Raw genomic sequence first — 17,358 nt, 5'->3', positions numbered from 1 at the left:
TTAATTTTGTATTTCAAAGATTACATAAGGATTTGGATTGGCATAATAAGCATACTTATTTAAGATCTTATTGTCAATCAGTATGGTCTCCGAGTGGATTCTTTACCCTATTTCTAGAGGCATAGTTCGCTACACAAAGGCTAGCTAGGTTCAAGAGACTTTTACAATATTTAGTTTCTTCCTCACATTATATTTATTATGACATGAAATTCAACACTATAATCGTTCTATGTACATATTTTATTTCTTTGTAGATCAAAATGTTTTGTTTTTAATTAAACATTCCTTTAATTTTCTAGTTAAGGCCATCATCAATGACGACATCCTGCCAAGCTTTGCCCTTTACATTGATACAGTCACTGATCGCACTTAACAACTTTCCCAGACGTCGGTCGAGTGCGTCCAAATGAGGTTCCCAAAGTACAGGAAAGGACGGATCGGCTTTAAGGGACTCTCTGAGCACCTGACTAAGACTGTCTGGTCCGATGTAAAGTTTCAGCAGTTTAGCCAGAGTGGACAGACGAATCAAACAGCATTGACGCACTGGAGCCATACACGACCAACAGTCGTATTTAGATTTACCAAACCTGTTTTAGGAAGATAGATTTAAAAATATTTTTAAGGGAGACATTCGGTGTTATGAATGTACAATCAGTACCGTAATGGCAACAGGAGCCTAGTCGAGACTCATCGTTAAAGAAGGCCTGAACACTGACCTGCGACGTCGCAACCTGTGAGCAGTTTAAACGTCGTAGGTCAGTGTTCAGGCCTTGTTTAACGATTGGTATAGGCCTAGTTCGGTTAGAGTAAGTAAGCGTTAATCATGTACGTTTTCTATAATAAGGTATATTAAATATATTTCTGATATAAAGCAGCATAAGCAAAGAATAGCCTTAAGCCTGGACTCGTTTGTAGTTGTATTCAAATTTCCCAAATAGTCGTATTCACATTTCCCAAATAGTCGTAACAAAAAAGATAATAGAAATAAAATATCAGATTTTCTTTCTCTTAAGTAACACAAAAAAAGTAAAATACCCCTTTGAGACCTTGCGATCTTTTGGGCTAAATAATGTCAAGGTCATTTGTTTCTCTGGCCAGCTCAACGACCACCCGCCTCCCCAAATAATGTCAAGGTCATTTGTTTCTCTGGCCAGCTCAACGACCACCCGCCTCCCCAAATAATGTCAAGGTCATTTGTTTCTCTGGCCAGCTCAACGACCACCCGCCTCCCCAAATAATGTCAAGGTCATTTGTTTCTCTGGCCAGCTCAACGACCACCCGCCTCCCCAAATAATGTCAAGGTCATTTGTTTCTCTGGCCAGCTCAACGACCACCCGCCTTTGCTTCCCCAAATAATGTCAAGGTCATTTGTTTCTCTGGCCAGCTCAACGACCACCCGCCTTTGCTTCCCCAAATAATGTCAAGGTCATTTGTTTCTCTGGCCAGCTCAACGACCACCCGCCTTTGCTTCCCCAAATAATGTCAAGGTCATTTGTTTCTCTGGCCAGCTCAACGACCACCCGCCTCCCCAAATAATGTCAAGTACCCATCAGAGTTTTGTGGACTCATGGGCGCTAAAAAATACCGAAAGTTAAAGTCCCAGTCTTCACCGAGACCCGAACCCGAGACCCCTACTTCGAGATCAAAACGCCTTACCACTCATTGATCAAGCACTTTACAACTCAGTCATCAAACAATTTACAACTCATTCATCAAGCACTTTACCACTCAGTCATCAAACACTTTACAACTCCTTCATCAAGCACTTTACCACTCAGTCATCAAACACTTTACCACTCAGTCATCAAACACTTTACAACTCATTTATCAAGCACTTTACAACTCAGTCATCAAACACTTTACAACGCATTCATCAAGCACTTTACAACTCATTCATCAAGCACTTTATCACTCATTCATCAAGCACTTTACCACTCATTCATCAAGCACTTTACCACTCAATCATCAAGCACTTTACCACTCAATCATCAAGCACTTTACCACTCAATCATCAAGCACTTTACCACTCATTCATCAAGCACTTTACCACTCAATCATCAAGCACTTTACCACTCATTCATCAAGCACTTTACCACTCAATCATCACGCCTCAGTTTAGTGTAAAAGTTACTAGTTGTCAGTTTTTGTTTTTTTTTTTAAATTAAAAATGTCCTCGCATATAAATAGGAAAACTACTTTTCATTCTTGACCCACTGGCGGATCCAGGGGGGAGGGGGCGGTAGGGGTGATCGCCCATCCCCCACTCGGCCGACCCCCCCCCCTAAACTTTCTAGTGGGGGGGGGCGGTCCAATTTATTTGTAGAAATCACAGCTTACTAACAAAATCAATTAAATATCTATATTTGTAGAATTTGCTATTGATATTTTAATCAATTTTTATATTATGTCGTTCCCTGTTTACCGATTGGTTAGGGGGGGGGGGGAGGGCGAATACCTCTACTGCCCTTCCCATCTAAACCCTTTGAGTGGGGGGGGGGCAGTCCGTTTTTATGGATAAATCATAGTTTGTGAACAAAATTAGTTGAATAAATATATAAATTTTATATTATGTCGCTCCCTTTCTGGTATTTTGGCCGATTCGGTGGGGTGAGGGGGGGGGCGATTACATGTACTGCCCTCCCCACTCTAGCCCTCTGAGTGTTGGGGGGGCGGTCTTATTTTTGTGGAGAATCATAATTTGTGAACAAAATTAGTTTAATATCTATATAATATAAACTATGTATTGATATGTGACCCATTGTTTATTATGTCGTACCACACTCTAATCTCAAATTGTATCATTAGTAAATTTAAATGAAAAAAGGTTGCACCAGATGGGAAGAGCGATACATGCAATCGCATCAATACTTTTTCTTTTTTTATTATAGTTAAGAAATTACAAAATTTAAAAAAATCTGTCACTAATATAATTTATACATACTATAAATTAAATTCTTATATCGAGTCGCTGTGACAGGTTGGGGAAAGTGACGTGTGTTTGGCACGTTTAATGTCTAGGGGATGATTATTTTTGAAACTATCACACACCAACCCGTCAGCATATAAATCGGGAGCAACGAAACAAGCAATGAAAGAAAGATACAAAGTTAAAATGAAGAATATTTATTTACATAAATATTTACATATAAGAATAAAATGGGGAGGGTTTGCATCTATCTCTAGTGAATACTATGTTTAATGTCACTTTGTCTTCTGAACTTAGCTGGTTGTCCTGTTGATGTCGTAGCTGGCTGTGATCCTGGCTTAAGGTTCTGCAGCTGGAGGTGACGCTCTAGCGGGTAGAGGGACGCCGGTGATTCAGTTCTTGTGGAGTCTCAATCCAAAGTTCTGATATCTGTAGTGGGCACAGTAGGGCGGGTGGCTACCGTTGGCACAAGGTTACTGCGGGCAGAGCTGATCTGCCGTGGGCAGCGTAGTTGACAGGATAAGTCCAGTGAGTTGCAGAGGGTTTGGCGTAGCTATGACGTCTCGCACAGATCTGGGTCTATAGGATGTCGCACCTAATAAATTGACAGGTGGGCTGTCGAATAGGCGGGCAAGGCCAATAGCGCCAAGTAGTAGAGTTGAGTAGATCCACGTAGGCAGTAGACGATACTCAATAGCAAATAGCAAGTGATCCGATGAATAGGCTGATAATGCCAAATAAATAGGCAGGTAAATAGGCAAGTGCAGCGCTGAATAGCACTAAGCACAAAGGCAAAGGTGATTCTGGATAGCAAATAAGCAAACACCTGGGGGAGGCTGCGAATAAATAAAGACAAGTTAGGACATGTCTCTCATGCATCTTATCGATGCCCTCGACTGAGGTGCATTCGTCAGATTGGTAAAATTGCTTTTGAGCACAAAGGGGAGATTATGACAAATGGGATTTGGAAAACAGATGGCTGATAGTAGCAATATAAAATGTACATAAAAGAGAAAATAATAATATAAAATACATATGAGGGGAAATAATAATCTCAAATAATCAACACAAGTTGTAAGAGAAAAGGGGGGAGGGAATGGGCGGTGGTCAGCGACCATGATGGTTTGTTTACATACGGCCGTAGGCCGAGAACAATGAAGCGCGCTTGAATGGAGAGGGTGTCCGTTCAAGGGGCGCAACTCTCGTTAGAGTAAAATGAGTAAAAGGGAGATAATTCATATCTCTTTTCTAAGCGCAGTGTTAGTGCGCTAGTAAGATTATCAAGGCGGTCAGCCGAGATAAAGGAAATAAAATAAGATGTACAAATATATACATGGATGCATCAACGATCAATTGAGCGACGTAGCATTTATAGATTAATGCAATTCATAAATACATACATAGGACATGTTAATGTTTTCTACTTACGCCAGTGAGAAATACACAATGCACTAATTAAATATAAATGAAATAATAAAATACACATAATAGTCTCCAGTGAGAAATATGCACAAAGTAACTAAGATGGAACTTGTGATTAAGTTCGGCTTACCACCAGGTACTCCTCTAGGAGAAAGAATAAATGAAGCAGTCCAGACTCGATAGCTCAGCTCGAATGAGAAAATGAGAGAGTCTGGCTTGATTTAATTTACTTTATATAAAGCCCTGGAAAATGTGGGCGGAAACAGGAAATTTCCTAGGCTAAGAATTGTCTTACACGTGGGTGAAGTCCGACAAGAGTCGCACCTTGGAGGGTCACGCGGCGTGTTGACCAGAGTAATCTCTTTGATCATAGAGAGACGTGGAAAAGGGGGGGGGAGAAAGATTGGTTTGTATTCCACCCAAGGTGGTGTCAACCGCGACCGTCATTCAGACATCCGGTGGGTAGGATCAAAGAGACTGTGTTTTTCTTTCCCCGATCAAGATGAGAGACGCGGCCTAGCTACCTCCAATGTGGTCAACTAAGTCTAGCCTGGAGAGGAAAAGGTGGTGCGGGTGAAGAATTTGGGGGTAGGATGGGGAAATAATTAAAATAAAATAAATAAATAAAGATAAATAATAATTAATGCTGTGATAAAGTTGAGTGACTCTGACAGCAAGCTTTTGACTTGTCACAGTCGCCCCACCCCTATTCTTTAATGCCAAATGTAATCTTTAGCAGAAATTATTAAAGGAGCGAGGATTAATCATTTTCACTCTACCACCCCTTCCCTTTCCAGACAAAGTTTATGTAATTACACATGAATTTATCATAATTATTTTAAGAAAGACTTTGCATTGGAAAAGTTAGAATTCAAACAAAATTTTTTAGTATAAGAGTCATGATTGAGAAGAGTTCTAAACCCAGGTAATTTTTCCCTAGTCGCCTTTTCCCAACCTTTACTCAATCTGATATTTTTCTAGTTAAATAAATTTGGGACTATAACTCACAATTTATACTTACATTTTCTTGAATACTATTTATCGAATAATTTTTTTTCGGCGGCGATCCTCAAAGCAAAAATCTAAATATGTGGGGTATCCTATCTTTTCAAGGAACAAATCGGTTTTATTTGCAATATATTATGGGCCTATAAATTCATATTAGAACATTTTTCAAGTACAACATTATTCGAAAGGTCCTTTTTTAATAGTATGAATAATGAGCTTTAGGTCAGGAGAATGCGTTTCTGCAGTGAAAAAAAAGCAAGAAAACGCTTTTGGCGTCTGGCTTCGCCCCGAACCCCACCAGAGAACCTTATAGCGCTGTCCCAGTTGTTTTGTTTTTCGCCGAAGGTTGAGAAATATATATATATATATATATGTGTGTGTGCGTGCGTGCTGTACGCACGTTTATGCATAGGGTTAGGGTTTACTGGGCGTTAGGGATAGGGTTTGGAAAAAAATCGCCCCCCCCCACTCCAAAGTTCTGGATCCGCTAGTGTCTTGACCAACACAACCCTAGTGTTCGTTCAAGTTTTAACCTAATCACTTTAGCTCAGTGATAGTTCTATTGAGATTGGGAAGGGGGGGGGGAAGCAGATGCGGCCGCTTTGATTACCTAGCTTTCCTTTCCCCTTTCTAGAGTACACATAGACTAATTATATAGAACTATTTACTGCATTGAAGACTCACCCTCTTCCATTATCAAAATGAATAAAGAAAGTTTCTTGTTTGAACTCTTTAAACACCTCGGTGTGATGCCTGTCTAAATTACCTGAGAATAGATTTCCTATATCGATAATAAAGTCAAAAAAGGATTTATCGAATATTTTTGCTAAAATGTCGATTAAAATGTTGAATTCATTGTAGTGTGAAATTAGTTTATCGAATTAACGAAATTGATAATTGTATTGGGCTACTGCTTGAAAAAATTGGACTTTTGTTTTATGAATAGAATGAACAGAAAACTTCGGAGAGGCTTACGTCTGACAGTGTGCGATACTATTGAACGTTGAGCACGTAACGAAAATGTGTACAAAAAGATTTGTTTTTAAATTCTGAAGCGTGAAACAAAACAGACAGAACACTTGAAATACAGACAAACAAAATACAGCACTTAAAATAGCAACACGAAGCACTTAACATGCAAATAACACACGAAATTAGCAAATAATACGAATTTACCACAAAATGCACTGAACACTACAAATACAAACAACACACAACATACACAGAACATTTAAATACAGCACACATACCGTGTATCACACAATGTACATACAATACATAATATGCACCTAAAGTTTTAAAAACACAAAACAAAGTCCACATGACGGGTTGGTTATAGTCTTCTAATTTTAATGAATCTAAAATAAAATAATACAAGAAAAAAGGAATGCAAATTTTAAGCTACATCTATAAAAAAAAAACAACCTCGAAAGTATTAACAGATATATTAACCTACAATACATTAAAAAGTATAAAATAAACTTTTTCTATTATTTATGTATGTATGTATATAGGTAAACCCGTTATAAAAGCTAAATTCATCTCTATTAAGTAAACTTTTAACAAATCGGGTAAATCTGTTTACATTATGTTCTATATTTGATATGAATGTATAGGCTTAACTGGTAAACCCTTTTTCGCAATCTACTTTATTTTCTTGGCGAAAGAAAAAAAAAATTGAAAGGAACATTTGCCAAGTTTGACATAGATCTCAATCCAATCCACTAGATTAGTCTCCGGCTAGTATGTATATTACAATGTATATATATTTAGTGAAAGTTTCAATATTCAACGCTCACAAGTTGTAAGTAGGATAATGCTTGTCTACGTGAAAGTTGATACAAATGCTACTAATCATTCAGTGCTTACAAGTGAACAAGACGCTACCAACAAGTTTGAGACTCACCAGTCAGGAAATCCATTACGGAAACATCCATATAGTTAAGCAATGTTCTCATGGAGTAGTTGCTGTTCGTCTTGACGTCCGTGTCACAAAATGTGTCATCCTTCTCCCACCTTGTCTATGCCATATGAAAGTAGATAAAGATCTGCCATTGAAGACGTCAGAAAAGGCTTTGCTAAACTCTCTCTACCGATGTATACGGGAATGGGGAGATTAGTTGTGAAAGGTTTTAAATTAAAGCGCTAGTCCACTAGTATCACTAATATGATTATTTGATGATATAAAAGTAACTAAATGTTACCCGCTCATTGCTAAGTTGCAGAAAGTTATTTTTTAAAAATCAAACCTCTCACTGGCATACCCCAATGAAACTGTTTGCATTATAACTCACTTTATCTAGGTAACAATTTGGTCCTTAAATTTTAGTATTCCTTAAGGAAGAAGTCCAAAGAGAACACCCCTTTCTTAAAAAAACAATAAATATACATTTTCGGACTCTCCTTAAAAGACTGTTTACTAAAACCTACAAGCAAAAACTCGATAGTCGATATTGCTACACGCGTTTCGTTTCTTTGTTGAAAACAAAATTGGGTCGGAAGTACTTTTTTTCTTATATATTGTTATTGCACGTTTAGGAATTAGTTACTTTGTTTCGGCAAATAGGGGGAAGTTTTTAGTTGGTAACGATGACGTAATAGTTTTACAAAAGTAAGAACGATATAGAAGTCGGCAAAATAAGACGCTCTTCATCATTGTAGGAATAAGTATCTGACGAACGTAGCTGACATTCGATGATTCCCTTCATTAATATTAAACGTGTTTGTTGTTCAGCACCTGAGTCGACTACCAATATCGATTGTTTCGGCCTTTCACCGGTGTTACTGAATTAGTTTTGAGTATTACCTCCAGTTCAGTTCATTATTTGTATGCGACACCGCGGAAGCGCTTAACAATATATATATATATATATATATATATATATATATATATATATATATATATATATATATATATATATATATATATATATATACAGTGCTTTTTTGTGACGAGATGCGCACCGGTAAGGCGTACAGGCACCTTTTTGAGGGCGAGGAAACAATTATTACTTTTCTTGTATTTTAAGGTTTATTATTAATTTATTACTTTTTAAAAGTTAGGCAATCCATCGTACCGGCACCTATATAAAAAAAAAACAACAACTGTGTATATATATATATATATATATATATATATTGTAATAACTTAAGTGAAGCAACTGAACGAGGACATAGACGTTTATTTACATAGAGACATGACAAACACAAAGGGCATCCGCCTTGAGTACAGCATCTCCATATTGGCTCTCTACTTGGGCGGAAATCGTTAGTCTCTTATGTCAACATCCGACTTATCTAGTCACAGACAGTGCGCACCCTCTTTCTGCACTATCCTGAATGGCGGTGCGCATGGCAAAGTCATAACATTGCCCCCGTCTTAGCACTTTTCGTCCCGAAAAGAAACACTGCAGCTGAGGTTTGACAGTTCAGGTGGAGGTCGATCAGTGGGAACCACAGACGGTAGGGTGTCTGTTGCCCTCTGCACAGTTTTCCGCGGCCGTCGCTTTCTCTTCTTCCAGTGTGCCAGTCTACGCTTGAGACGATATCGTGGTCGTCGCTTTCTCTTCTTCCAGTTGGCCAGTCTACGCTTGAGACGATATCGTGGTCGTCGCTTTCTCTTCTTCCAGTTGGCCAGTCTACGCTTGAGACGATATCGTGGTCGTCGCTTTCTCTTCTTCCAGTTGGCCAGTCTACGCTTGAGACGATATCGTGGTCGTCGCTTTCTCTTCTTCCAGTTGGCCAGTCTACGCTTGAGACGATATCGTGGTCGTCGCTTTCTCTTCTTCCAGTTGGCCAGTCTACGCTTGAGACGATATCGTGGTCGTCGCTTTCTCTTCTTCCAGTTGGCCAGTCTACGCTTGAGACGATATCGTGGTCGTCGCTTTCTCTTCTTCCAGTTGGCCAGTCTACGCTTGAGACGATATCGTGGTCGTCGCTTTCTCTTCTTCCAGTTGGCCAGTCTACGCTTGAGACGATATCGTGGTCGTCGCTTTCTCTTCTTCCAGTTGGCCAGTCTACGCTTGAGACGATATCGTGGTCGTCGCTTTCTCTTCTTCCAGTTGGCCAGTCTACGCTTGAGACGATATCGTGGTCGCTGCTTCGACTTAATGACGGTAGTCTCTGATGCCAGCCACTTAACACAAATGGAGGTTGTGGCGATCACTGTAGATTCCAGGGTTGTTGTTCGAAGACGCTGAGTCAGCGGACCTTTTCCATGGATGTCTCGTGACACAGTTGTAGGCCCACTGGTAGCCATGGTTTCAGGCACATAGTCTTTCTCAGCCTCATCTGTAAGGTATGCCCATGAAGCATCCTTGTAATGTTCATCCACCGCTACATCAGGTTTCGCTGGAATTAATTCACAACCGTTCAAGTCACTCTCACTGATGAAGTACACATTTCTGTCAAGTTCAGATCTTGTAGCTGGGTTTCTTGGCATGGGCACTGTCCCCGCAGGACGCCGCATATACAGTTCAAGTCAATCGCCTGGATGCAGCTGCCTAGCATCGAGTTCTTTCTTATGCAGCTGCCAAAGTCCAATTCGTTGTTTCTGTCTCGGCCATTGTTGGGGCCCGTATTCGTAATTTCACCCGACGACATCCAAGGCAAGGAATCAGAAACGGTCTTCAGGCTTTCATGGTTTGAATTCTCGCCAAAGGTACTGACAGATAAACAGAAGTCTTTAAGGTCCACAGCAGAAAGCTTGGACGCAAACCCAACGTTGTCTTGATCTGTCCGGCTCACCGAGATACTGGTAACAGGTGCAACAGGAACAAACACTTCAGGCACATAACAGACTTCTCTTGTTTCTTCATTTGTTTCTTTCCTTTCGATTTGAAACATACCGTTCAGATCGTCGAAGCAATCGTGGTCACGTTTCTCGCCTTGAAAGTCACCCCCGACAGACTTGCCCACAACACAGTCACAGACGGCGCTCCAATCCCCAGCGCCTCCATCACCACTGTTTGTGCAGCCACAGTCCTGACCAGGCAACTGCTCCTTCCCTAACGAGTTTATTCCTCCTTTTGCTTGCGACACAATTTTATCACTTTGGTCTATTTGGCCTTCTACTTGTAATACACTTTTATCAACTTTGTTCAACATTATGTTCCTGCTCATGTTTCCCATCTTGTTCCCAATCATGTTCAGTTGTTCATCAAATGCATCCACAAAGTCCTGGATCTTGCCCATTACATCAACAATCACAGGCTCAATTTCAAATTGATAGGTCTCCAGATCTTCCTCTTCATCGATCAGAGCTTGCCGCAGACGAGCCGTGAGCGTTTCCCTGCTACCGACAGGTTTTAAACCTCGGTCTCGAAGCTCTTGACTTAGCTCTTTAATTAAGAGCTGATGTAATAGCTTCAGCGATGCCATAGAGATCTAATCCTACCTCCTCTTGTTGAGTTGCCTATAAATCCAACTTCTGAGACCAATTGTAATAACTTAAGTGAGGCAACTCAATGAGGATATAGACGTTTATTTACATAGAGACATGACAAACACAAAGGGCATCCGCCTTGAGTACAGCATCTCCATATTGGCTCTCTACTTGGGCGGAAATCGTTAGTCTCTTATGTCGACATCCGACTTGTCTAGTCACAGACAGTGCGCACCTTCTTTCTGCACTATTCTGAATGGCGGTGCGCATGGCAAAGTCATAACAATATATATATATATATATATATATATATATATATATATATATATATATATATATATATATATCATGGGCGTAGCCAGGATTTATTTTCGGGGGGGGGGGGGGGTTGGGGGGGAATTTTTTCTTCCCCCCCCCCCGCCCCCGCGAAAAAATTTTTTTATATGTATTTATGTGTGTGTGTGTACATAATCTCCATTGCTTTCTGACTCTTTATTCTTTTGGAAGATGTTTATTGTGCCCTACAATAGGTTCATTCATGAGTTAGTGGAAAAATTGTAGATTCCCCGCCAATAATAGCAAGGGGTCTGGGGGAGCGCTAGGAGCTCCCCCAGCGCCGGGCGAAGCCCCGCCGCCAAGCACTATTTCTGCGGTCAAAACGGTACGTGACGTTTTGGCGCCGCCGTTTTGGCGACGCCGTTTTGGCCCCGCCATTTTGGCGACGGGACGTTTTGGCGCGAGCCGTTTTGGCGACGGGACGTTTTGGCGCGAAATATCATTTGACGATAATTTAATAAGCACGTCGCTTTTATAACAATGTTTATTTCACTCTACCATACTATTGTATGTATAGTATGAATTCTAACTCCGTTCAGCGAATTTTTTTTTTTTTTTTAATTATAAAGGTTTTGCTTATTTCATGAATATAGGCCTATAATAAGTCAGATTCCTGAATGGTAATGACATGCTATATGTGAGTTCTGCTAATCGCACTGTATGACATTTTTGGATTTCTTTCCAAAAGATTTTTTTTTATTTGACATTAGTGTAATATACGAACTAGCTAAGTCTCACACTTTAATATAAGAAAAACCATGTTAACATCTAAAGCTCTATTACGCTGAATGACGACAATAACTCCACACATAGTAAAGATCAAGACACGGAATGTGGTCAGTACAAACTCTAACGTGAAAATATATATTTTGAGAAATTGGGTAATGGTGATTTTGGTGACACATCTCGCATTGACGCAGGTAGAATTAAACAAATGAAGACAAGACAAGCACCGAGCACTGGTCGTTGGCGTCATGCGTCTGGCGATCATCTCCTTGGGAATGGTCATTGCATGTGACACCTATCCCGGCCCCTCTTTTCTGCTCATATTTCACTCCTTGTATATACTCTTTCCTCCACCCCTCCCCTCTCTCACGCGATTTTTTGTTTTTAATTTTAAAGTAATATCTTAAAAAACTTTTTTGACAATAAAAGTGTGCCTCTTAATAAACACAGATACACAAGCCAAAATGTTTATTAAAGAAAATAATGTGAAAAACAAACACACATTTACATTTAGTACGTGAAAAATATGTCTTAACACAAACACTCATGTAAAACATAGATATGAATAATTCTTTTAAAACAAATAATACAATAAACGTACATTATGTATTTCGCGCCAAAACGTCCCGTCGCCAAAACGGCTCGCGCCAAAACGACCTTCGCGCCAAAACGGCGGGGCCAAAACGGCGGCGCCAAAACGGCGGCGCCAAAACGTCCTGCTTCGCTATTTCTGATATTGAAAGCCAACAAAATGCATATTCTGAGGTATCTACAGTGCATTTTCCTACTATTAAAATGTTTTATTTCAAAAACCTAATGTGCTATTCTTACTGACTTAGACACTCCCGCGCCGTTCGGAGCATTTGACGTCAAGCTGTTTCCATAAAAATCTGTCACTGGTAATGTCTGAAGCCTCTTTCCACCTGCCATGAATGAATGAGTGGCGTCAAGTTGTACTAGGATATCGTTGCAACTCTTCTCATGCGTAATTCATTTTGTCGGAGAACATGTCCCGCAAACCTCATGCGTCGCTCTCTCACAATCTTACTAAAGAGTCGACTCCCAGTTCGGCATAGAATTTCCTTGATTTAAACCCGATCTCTATAACTGACTCCTAAAATCTGTCTTAGCCATCTTTGTTGAGCCACATTTAGTGTTTTTCAATTTCGGCAGTGACTATTCACTGCAGTTTATTAAGGGAGCCCTGCCACTGGTAAAAATGTGTAACCTCTCTTGAATACGCTCTTGGAATTAAGTGACTGTAGTTTGCTTTAGATTTTATATCGTAAAGAGAAGTTTTATCGTCAAAATCATCTGTTTGGGGTTTTCCACCTCAAACTGCTCTGTAAGGGGGATCTTAAACTCAAAACCATCTGGAGGGGTTTTAAACTTTAAACAAACGCCATCTGTAGAAGAGGGGTTTAAACTCAAAACCCCCGATTGGATTGGCTACGCTCAAATAATTTTAGTGTGTAATTTGCTTTTTTTTTATATTGAAGAGGTATTTTTTAGCATCAAACCCCTCTGAATGGGGGCTTAAACTCAAAACCCCTTTTGGCAACGCTCATAGCATTTTGAGTGCGTAATTTGCTTTTTTTTCTTACACTAAAGATGTATTATTTAGCCTCAAACCCCCCTGGCGGCGGGTTTAAACTCAAAACCCCCTTGGCTACGCTCATAGATTTTAGAGTGAGTAATTTGCTTTTATTTATATTCAAGAGGTACTTTTTAGCTTCAAACTCCACTGGAGGGGAGTTTAAACTCAAAACCCCTTTGACTACACTAATAACATTTTGAGTGTATAATTTGCGTTGTTTTTATTATTAAAGAGGTATTTTTTACCTTCAAACCCCGCTGAAGTGGGGTTTAAACTCAAAACTAAGTCAAAACCCATTTAGTTACGCTCATAACATTTTGAGTGCGTAATTAGCTTTTTTTTTATATTGAAGAGGGGGTTTACCGTAAATTTTGGAGGGGGTTTTAAAATCAAAATCGCCCTTAACTGTGCTCTTGGAATTAGGGGATTTTCGTTTGCATTTTTTGTTTGTTTTGTTTTATAGAAGAGGGGGAGTTAACAGCAAAAACCCCAAGTAGGGGGTTTAAAACTCAAAACCCCTAGTTGGGGGTTTCAAACTCAAAACCCCTGGTAGGGGGTTTTAAACTCAAAATCCGCTGGTAGGGGGTTTTAAACTCAAAACCCCATTGGTTGTGCTGGGGCAAGTGATGATTTAGTATTAAAATCTCACCTAAAATAAACAAAATCAAAGCAAAAAATCATTCACTAAATTCCGATCCCCCCCAAGGGGGGGGATTTCATTTCGGGGGGGGGGGGGTTTGAACCCCAACCCCCCCCCCCTGGCTATGCCCATGATATATATATATATATATATATATATATATATATATATATATATATATATATATATATATATATATATATATTTCGGTTCTCTTTTTAAATTAAACTATTATTTTGTCATTATTATTATTAGTAACTGATATAGAAAAAGTTCTGCTCAAATAATACTGATAGTTTGGGTCAAGCCATATACAGGCTATAAAAAAAAAGAGGGGATGCTCCTGCTATTCTACACAATATTTAGCCTGGGAACAGAGTATATATATAAGTTAATTAACGTACATGATTATGGTTATTTTATTACTTTATTTTATTTTATTACATATACAATAATTTTGTTCTATGCAAATACCTTCCAAAAAGGAGGAATATAACGGCCCCAAGGAGTCTGGATTGTCTCTATCGAGGCACCGGTTAGATACATGGAAACAGCTCCTTCGATTAGATCTGGCTTACCACAAACCGGTGTGTGCAGACTGCAATAGTCCAGACAGGTTCCAAAAAAGCAAACATTTCCAGCTGCGAGAGAAGACAACAGATTTTTTTATATTTTTGATAATAATTTACAAAGAATGTGCATAACCATCACATTCTCATTGGTTTGGTTACATGGTCGTTGGGTTGCAGCCCAGGACAGCTAGTGCAACTTAACCGTTCTAGATTTAAAAATGAACTTAACTTTTACTGACAATATAATATAAGCATTTTGCAAAACCAATGTAGATGTTACCGTCGAAGAAACCTGCTTCTGTCAGGCAAAGTACTGAGACCTTGTCTAACATGATACATTAATGTGCTTCTGTTTCCCATGATCACCAGAACATAGCGTTCTATCAGCTTACAGATCAGTATCGAGTTCATTGGTTCCTTCTTAGTATTTACCTTTTTAGTTATTTACCTTTGATCCTTTTTTTTTCCCCTTTCATACAGCTTTATGTCAAACAACTTTTGTATTATCACTTTCCCGAGCACACTAAAGTTGTACACAACATACACACAAAGTTGTAGTTTAACTAACTAAAGAACAATGATTAATTTGTGTAAATCACAGGGTTATTCCGAGAATCTTTGTTATTATTAAGAAAAAAACTTTTAAATCGACATCAATTGAGACATGTTGATGTACGAAAATATTGTATTGATAGTTTTCTTTTGTGACCTTGATATAATGACTTCATAATTAGTCAAAATATACATGTGTATTTGAAAATGGATATGATAACGTGTATGCTTGAATATCCCAGCTAGTTATGCCCGAAGCAGTTCTAGCCATGTCATTTCCTACTCTGCCTAAAAGGGCATTCTATATAATGAGAGAGAAAGAGACAGACAGAAAGACAGACTGACACACACACATACACGCACACGTACACACACACTTACCAGGTGATCTGTGAACAGTGTCAACAATTGTTCTTTTATCACCAAAAGGTACAATATCTCTCGTTATATTTAAGGATCTACTCACAATTGGAGGTGCTCGATAGAAACCAAGCAACCTAATAGGAAACATAAGCAACAGAGAAATGTTCTTAGTAAATACAAAAAAATAAGACTAACAGTTAAGACGAAACGAATAAACTTATCTACCTAAAGATTCAGTGTGGACTCTACATCCTCATCCCCTCTGCATTATGAAATCCTAAGTTAATTTTAAGAGTCAATAGTGTTACACTGACAAGGTTGAAATTCGTTAAAATTGAAATAAACTTCCACTGGCGTTAGTGTCCTGTGTCTAGTTCATTTATGATGTTTCAGGTCTTTAGTTGTACCTTCTTCTGACTGGTAGAAAAATCTATATATATAATTATCTTCATAGCTCAACAGTTTGGACACCAAGAAGTAAAGAAAAGATCACTCTTTTATTTCTGCAAGTCAGACTAGAGTTACCCCACGTTACTTTAGCGGCGAAAAAAAAAGAGGGCTGGGAGAACAAGTAGTAATCTACTCTGTATTCACCCATCACTAAATAGCAGGACCGGACTTAACCATTGTGGGGCCCTATGCGAAACGGATTAGGCGAAGCCAAGTTTGGATTATAAGTGAAAGTTAAGAGTTTGAGTTAGAAAATAAATTAGTATTTGCATTTTATTCATTCTTTACTACTTACAGAATTACTTTACGAGTCTTGCGTGTAGCGAAGTCATACAGTATATCATAAAAATTATATTTCCTACATAGATCACGCTAAATAGCAAGAATTACCTAATGTTTCAATCTATCTACGAGAATTGTTTACCTCAAGTAATTCTTCATTAGTGTCACACTCACGATGCAACCTTGTCGATCATAACCTCATAACAAAGTCAGAAATTCCCGTGCAAAAACTTTTCTTTCCATTAATAAATCACATGACTCACGTCATTTAGAACATTATCAATATCTGGTGTTACATTTCTTACAAAGTTTATATACGCCCTGTCTGTCTGTCTGTCTGGTACAATGTTTCTACACGTTAATTCTCCCACACCCAGTCTCGGATCAAATTGAAATTTTGCACAATTATTTCTAGTACCTGACAAAACAATAATCAATAAAAAAAAATTAACCAATCAGTTAATTATTAATTGGTAATTAATTTTGTTTTGTTTGGTATTGAACCAGGTAAAGAAATAGTACTTGACAGATGTGTTGGTATAAGTTAAAATGGTCACTTTTATACTTTGTGTAGAGAATTAGGTCGCCGCTTAGAAGTTGGTCACTAAAACTAGACAGCTATGAAGGCTATTTTCATAAGCACTTGAGCTCTCGAGTTCAAACCGTGCAACTCTAAAACTAAAATACACTTAGAAAGCTATCATGGTAACCTTTACCCAAATACCCCCATCTTTCTCCTCTTCCTTTTCCCAATAGGTCCAGACAAGTGATAGGATCATAGCATATCAGACAGCGAAATGCATGCAATAGCGCTAAATAAAAACTAGTGGTAAAACTATTTCTAATCGTACAGATTTATGATACTTAGTCTAGATCTATTAATTTAATTACTTGACAAATACAAACTTATTGATACAATTTAAGTTCCCCCTTCAGACCTTGCGATCTGTAGGACAGATGATGCTAACGTCATTGTTTCTTTGGCCAACGGCTAACTAGTAGGATGTCATGTAGCCACCAGAATGACCAAACGCCTTTTCGTTCCCCAACATAAGTCAGGTATCCATCAAGTCAGGTATCTATCAAGTCAAGTATCCATCA

General features: G+C 38.8%; 1 protein-coding gene across 2 annotated transcripts in view; it reads right to left on the bottom strand.

The window, feature by feature from the left end:
* Positions 1-222: 222 nt before the first annotated feature.
* LOC106058072 (extracellular serine/threonine protein kinase FAM20C-like) overlaps positions 223-17,358 on the bottom strand; it is a 54,938-nt gene continuing 37,802 nt past the window's right edge. For both annotated transcript variants that reach the window (XM_056020695.1, XM_056020696.1), the window contains exons 6-10: positions 15,544-15,659; positions 14,513-14,679; positions 7,263-7,377; positions 6,041-6,122; positions 223-587 (exon numbers count right to left, since the gene is read on the bottom strand). In XM_056020695.1, the coding sequence (XP_055876670.1) occupies positions 296-587; positions 6,041-6,122; positions 7,263-7,377; positions 14,513-14,679; positions 15,544-15,659 (772 nt within the window). In that variant the 3' untranslated portion in view covers positions 223-295. The remainder of the gene's footprint in view (positions 588-6,040; positions 6,123-7,262; positions 7,378-14,512; positions 14,680-15,543; positions 15,660-17,358) is intronic.

Source organism: Biomphalaria glabrata, chromosome 2, assembly GCF_947242115.1.
Source record: "Biomphalaria glabrata chromosome 2, xgBioGlab47.1, whole genome shotgun sequence".
Lineage (NCBI taxonomy): Eukaryota > Metazoa > Mollusca > Gastropoda > Planorbidae > Biomphalaria > Biomphalaria glabrata.
The sequence above is the reverse complement of the archived record's forward strand: the minus strand, read 5'-3'. Positions and strand labels throughout refer to the sequence as shown.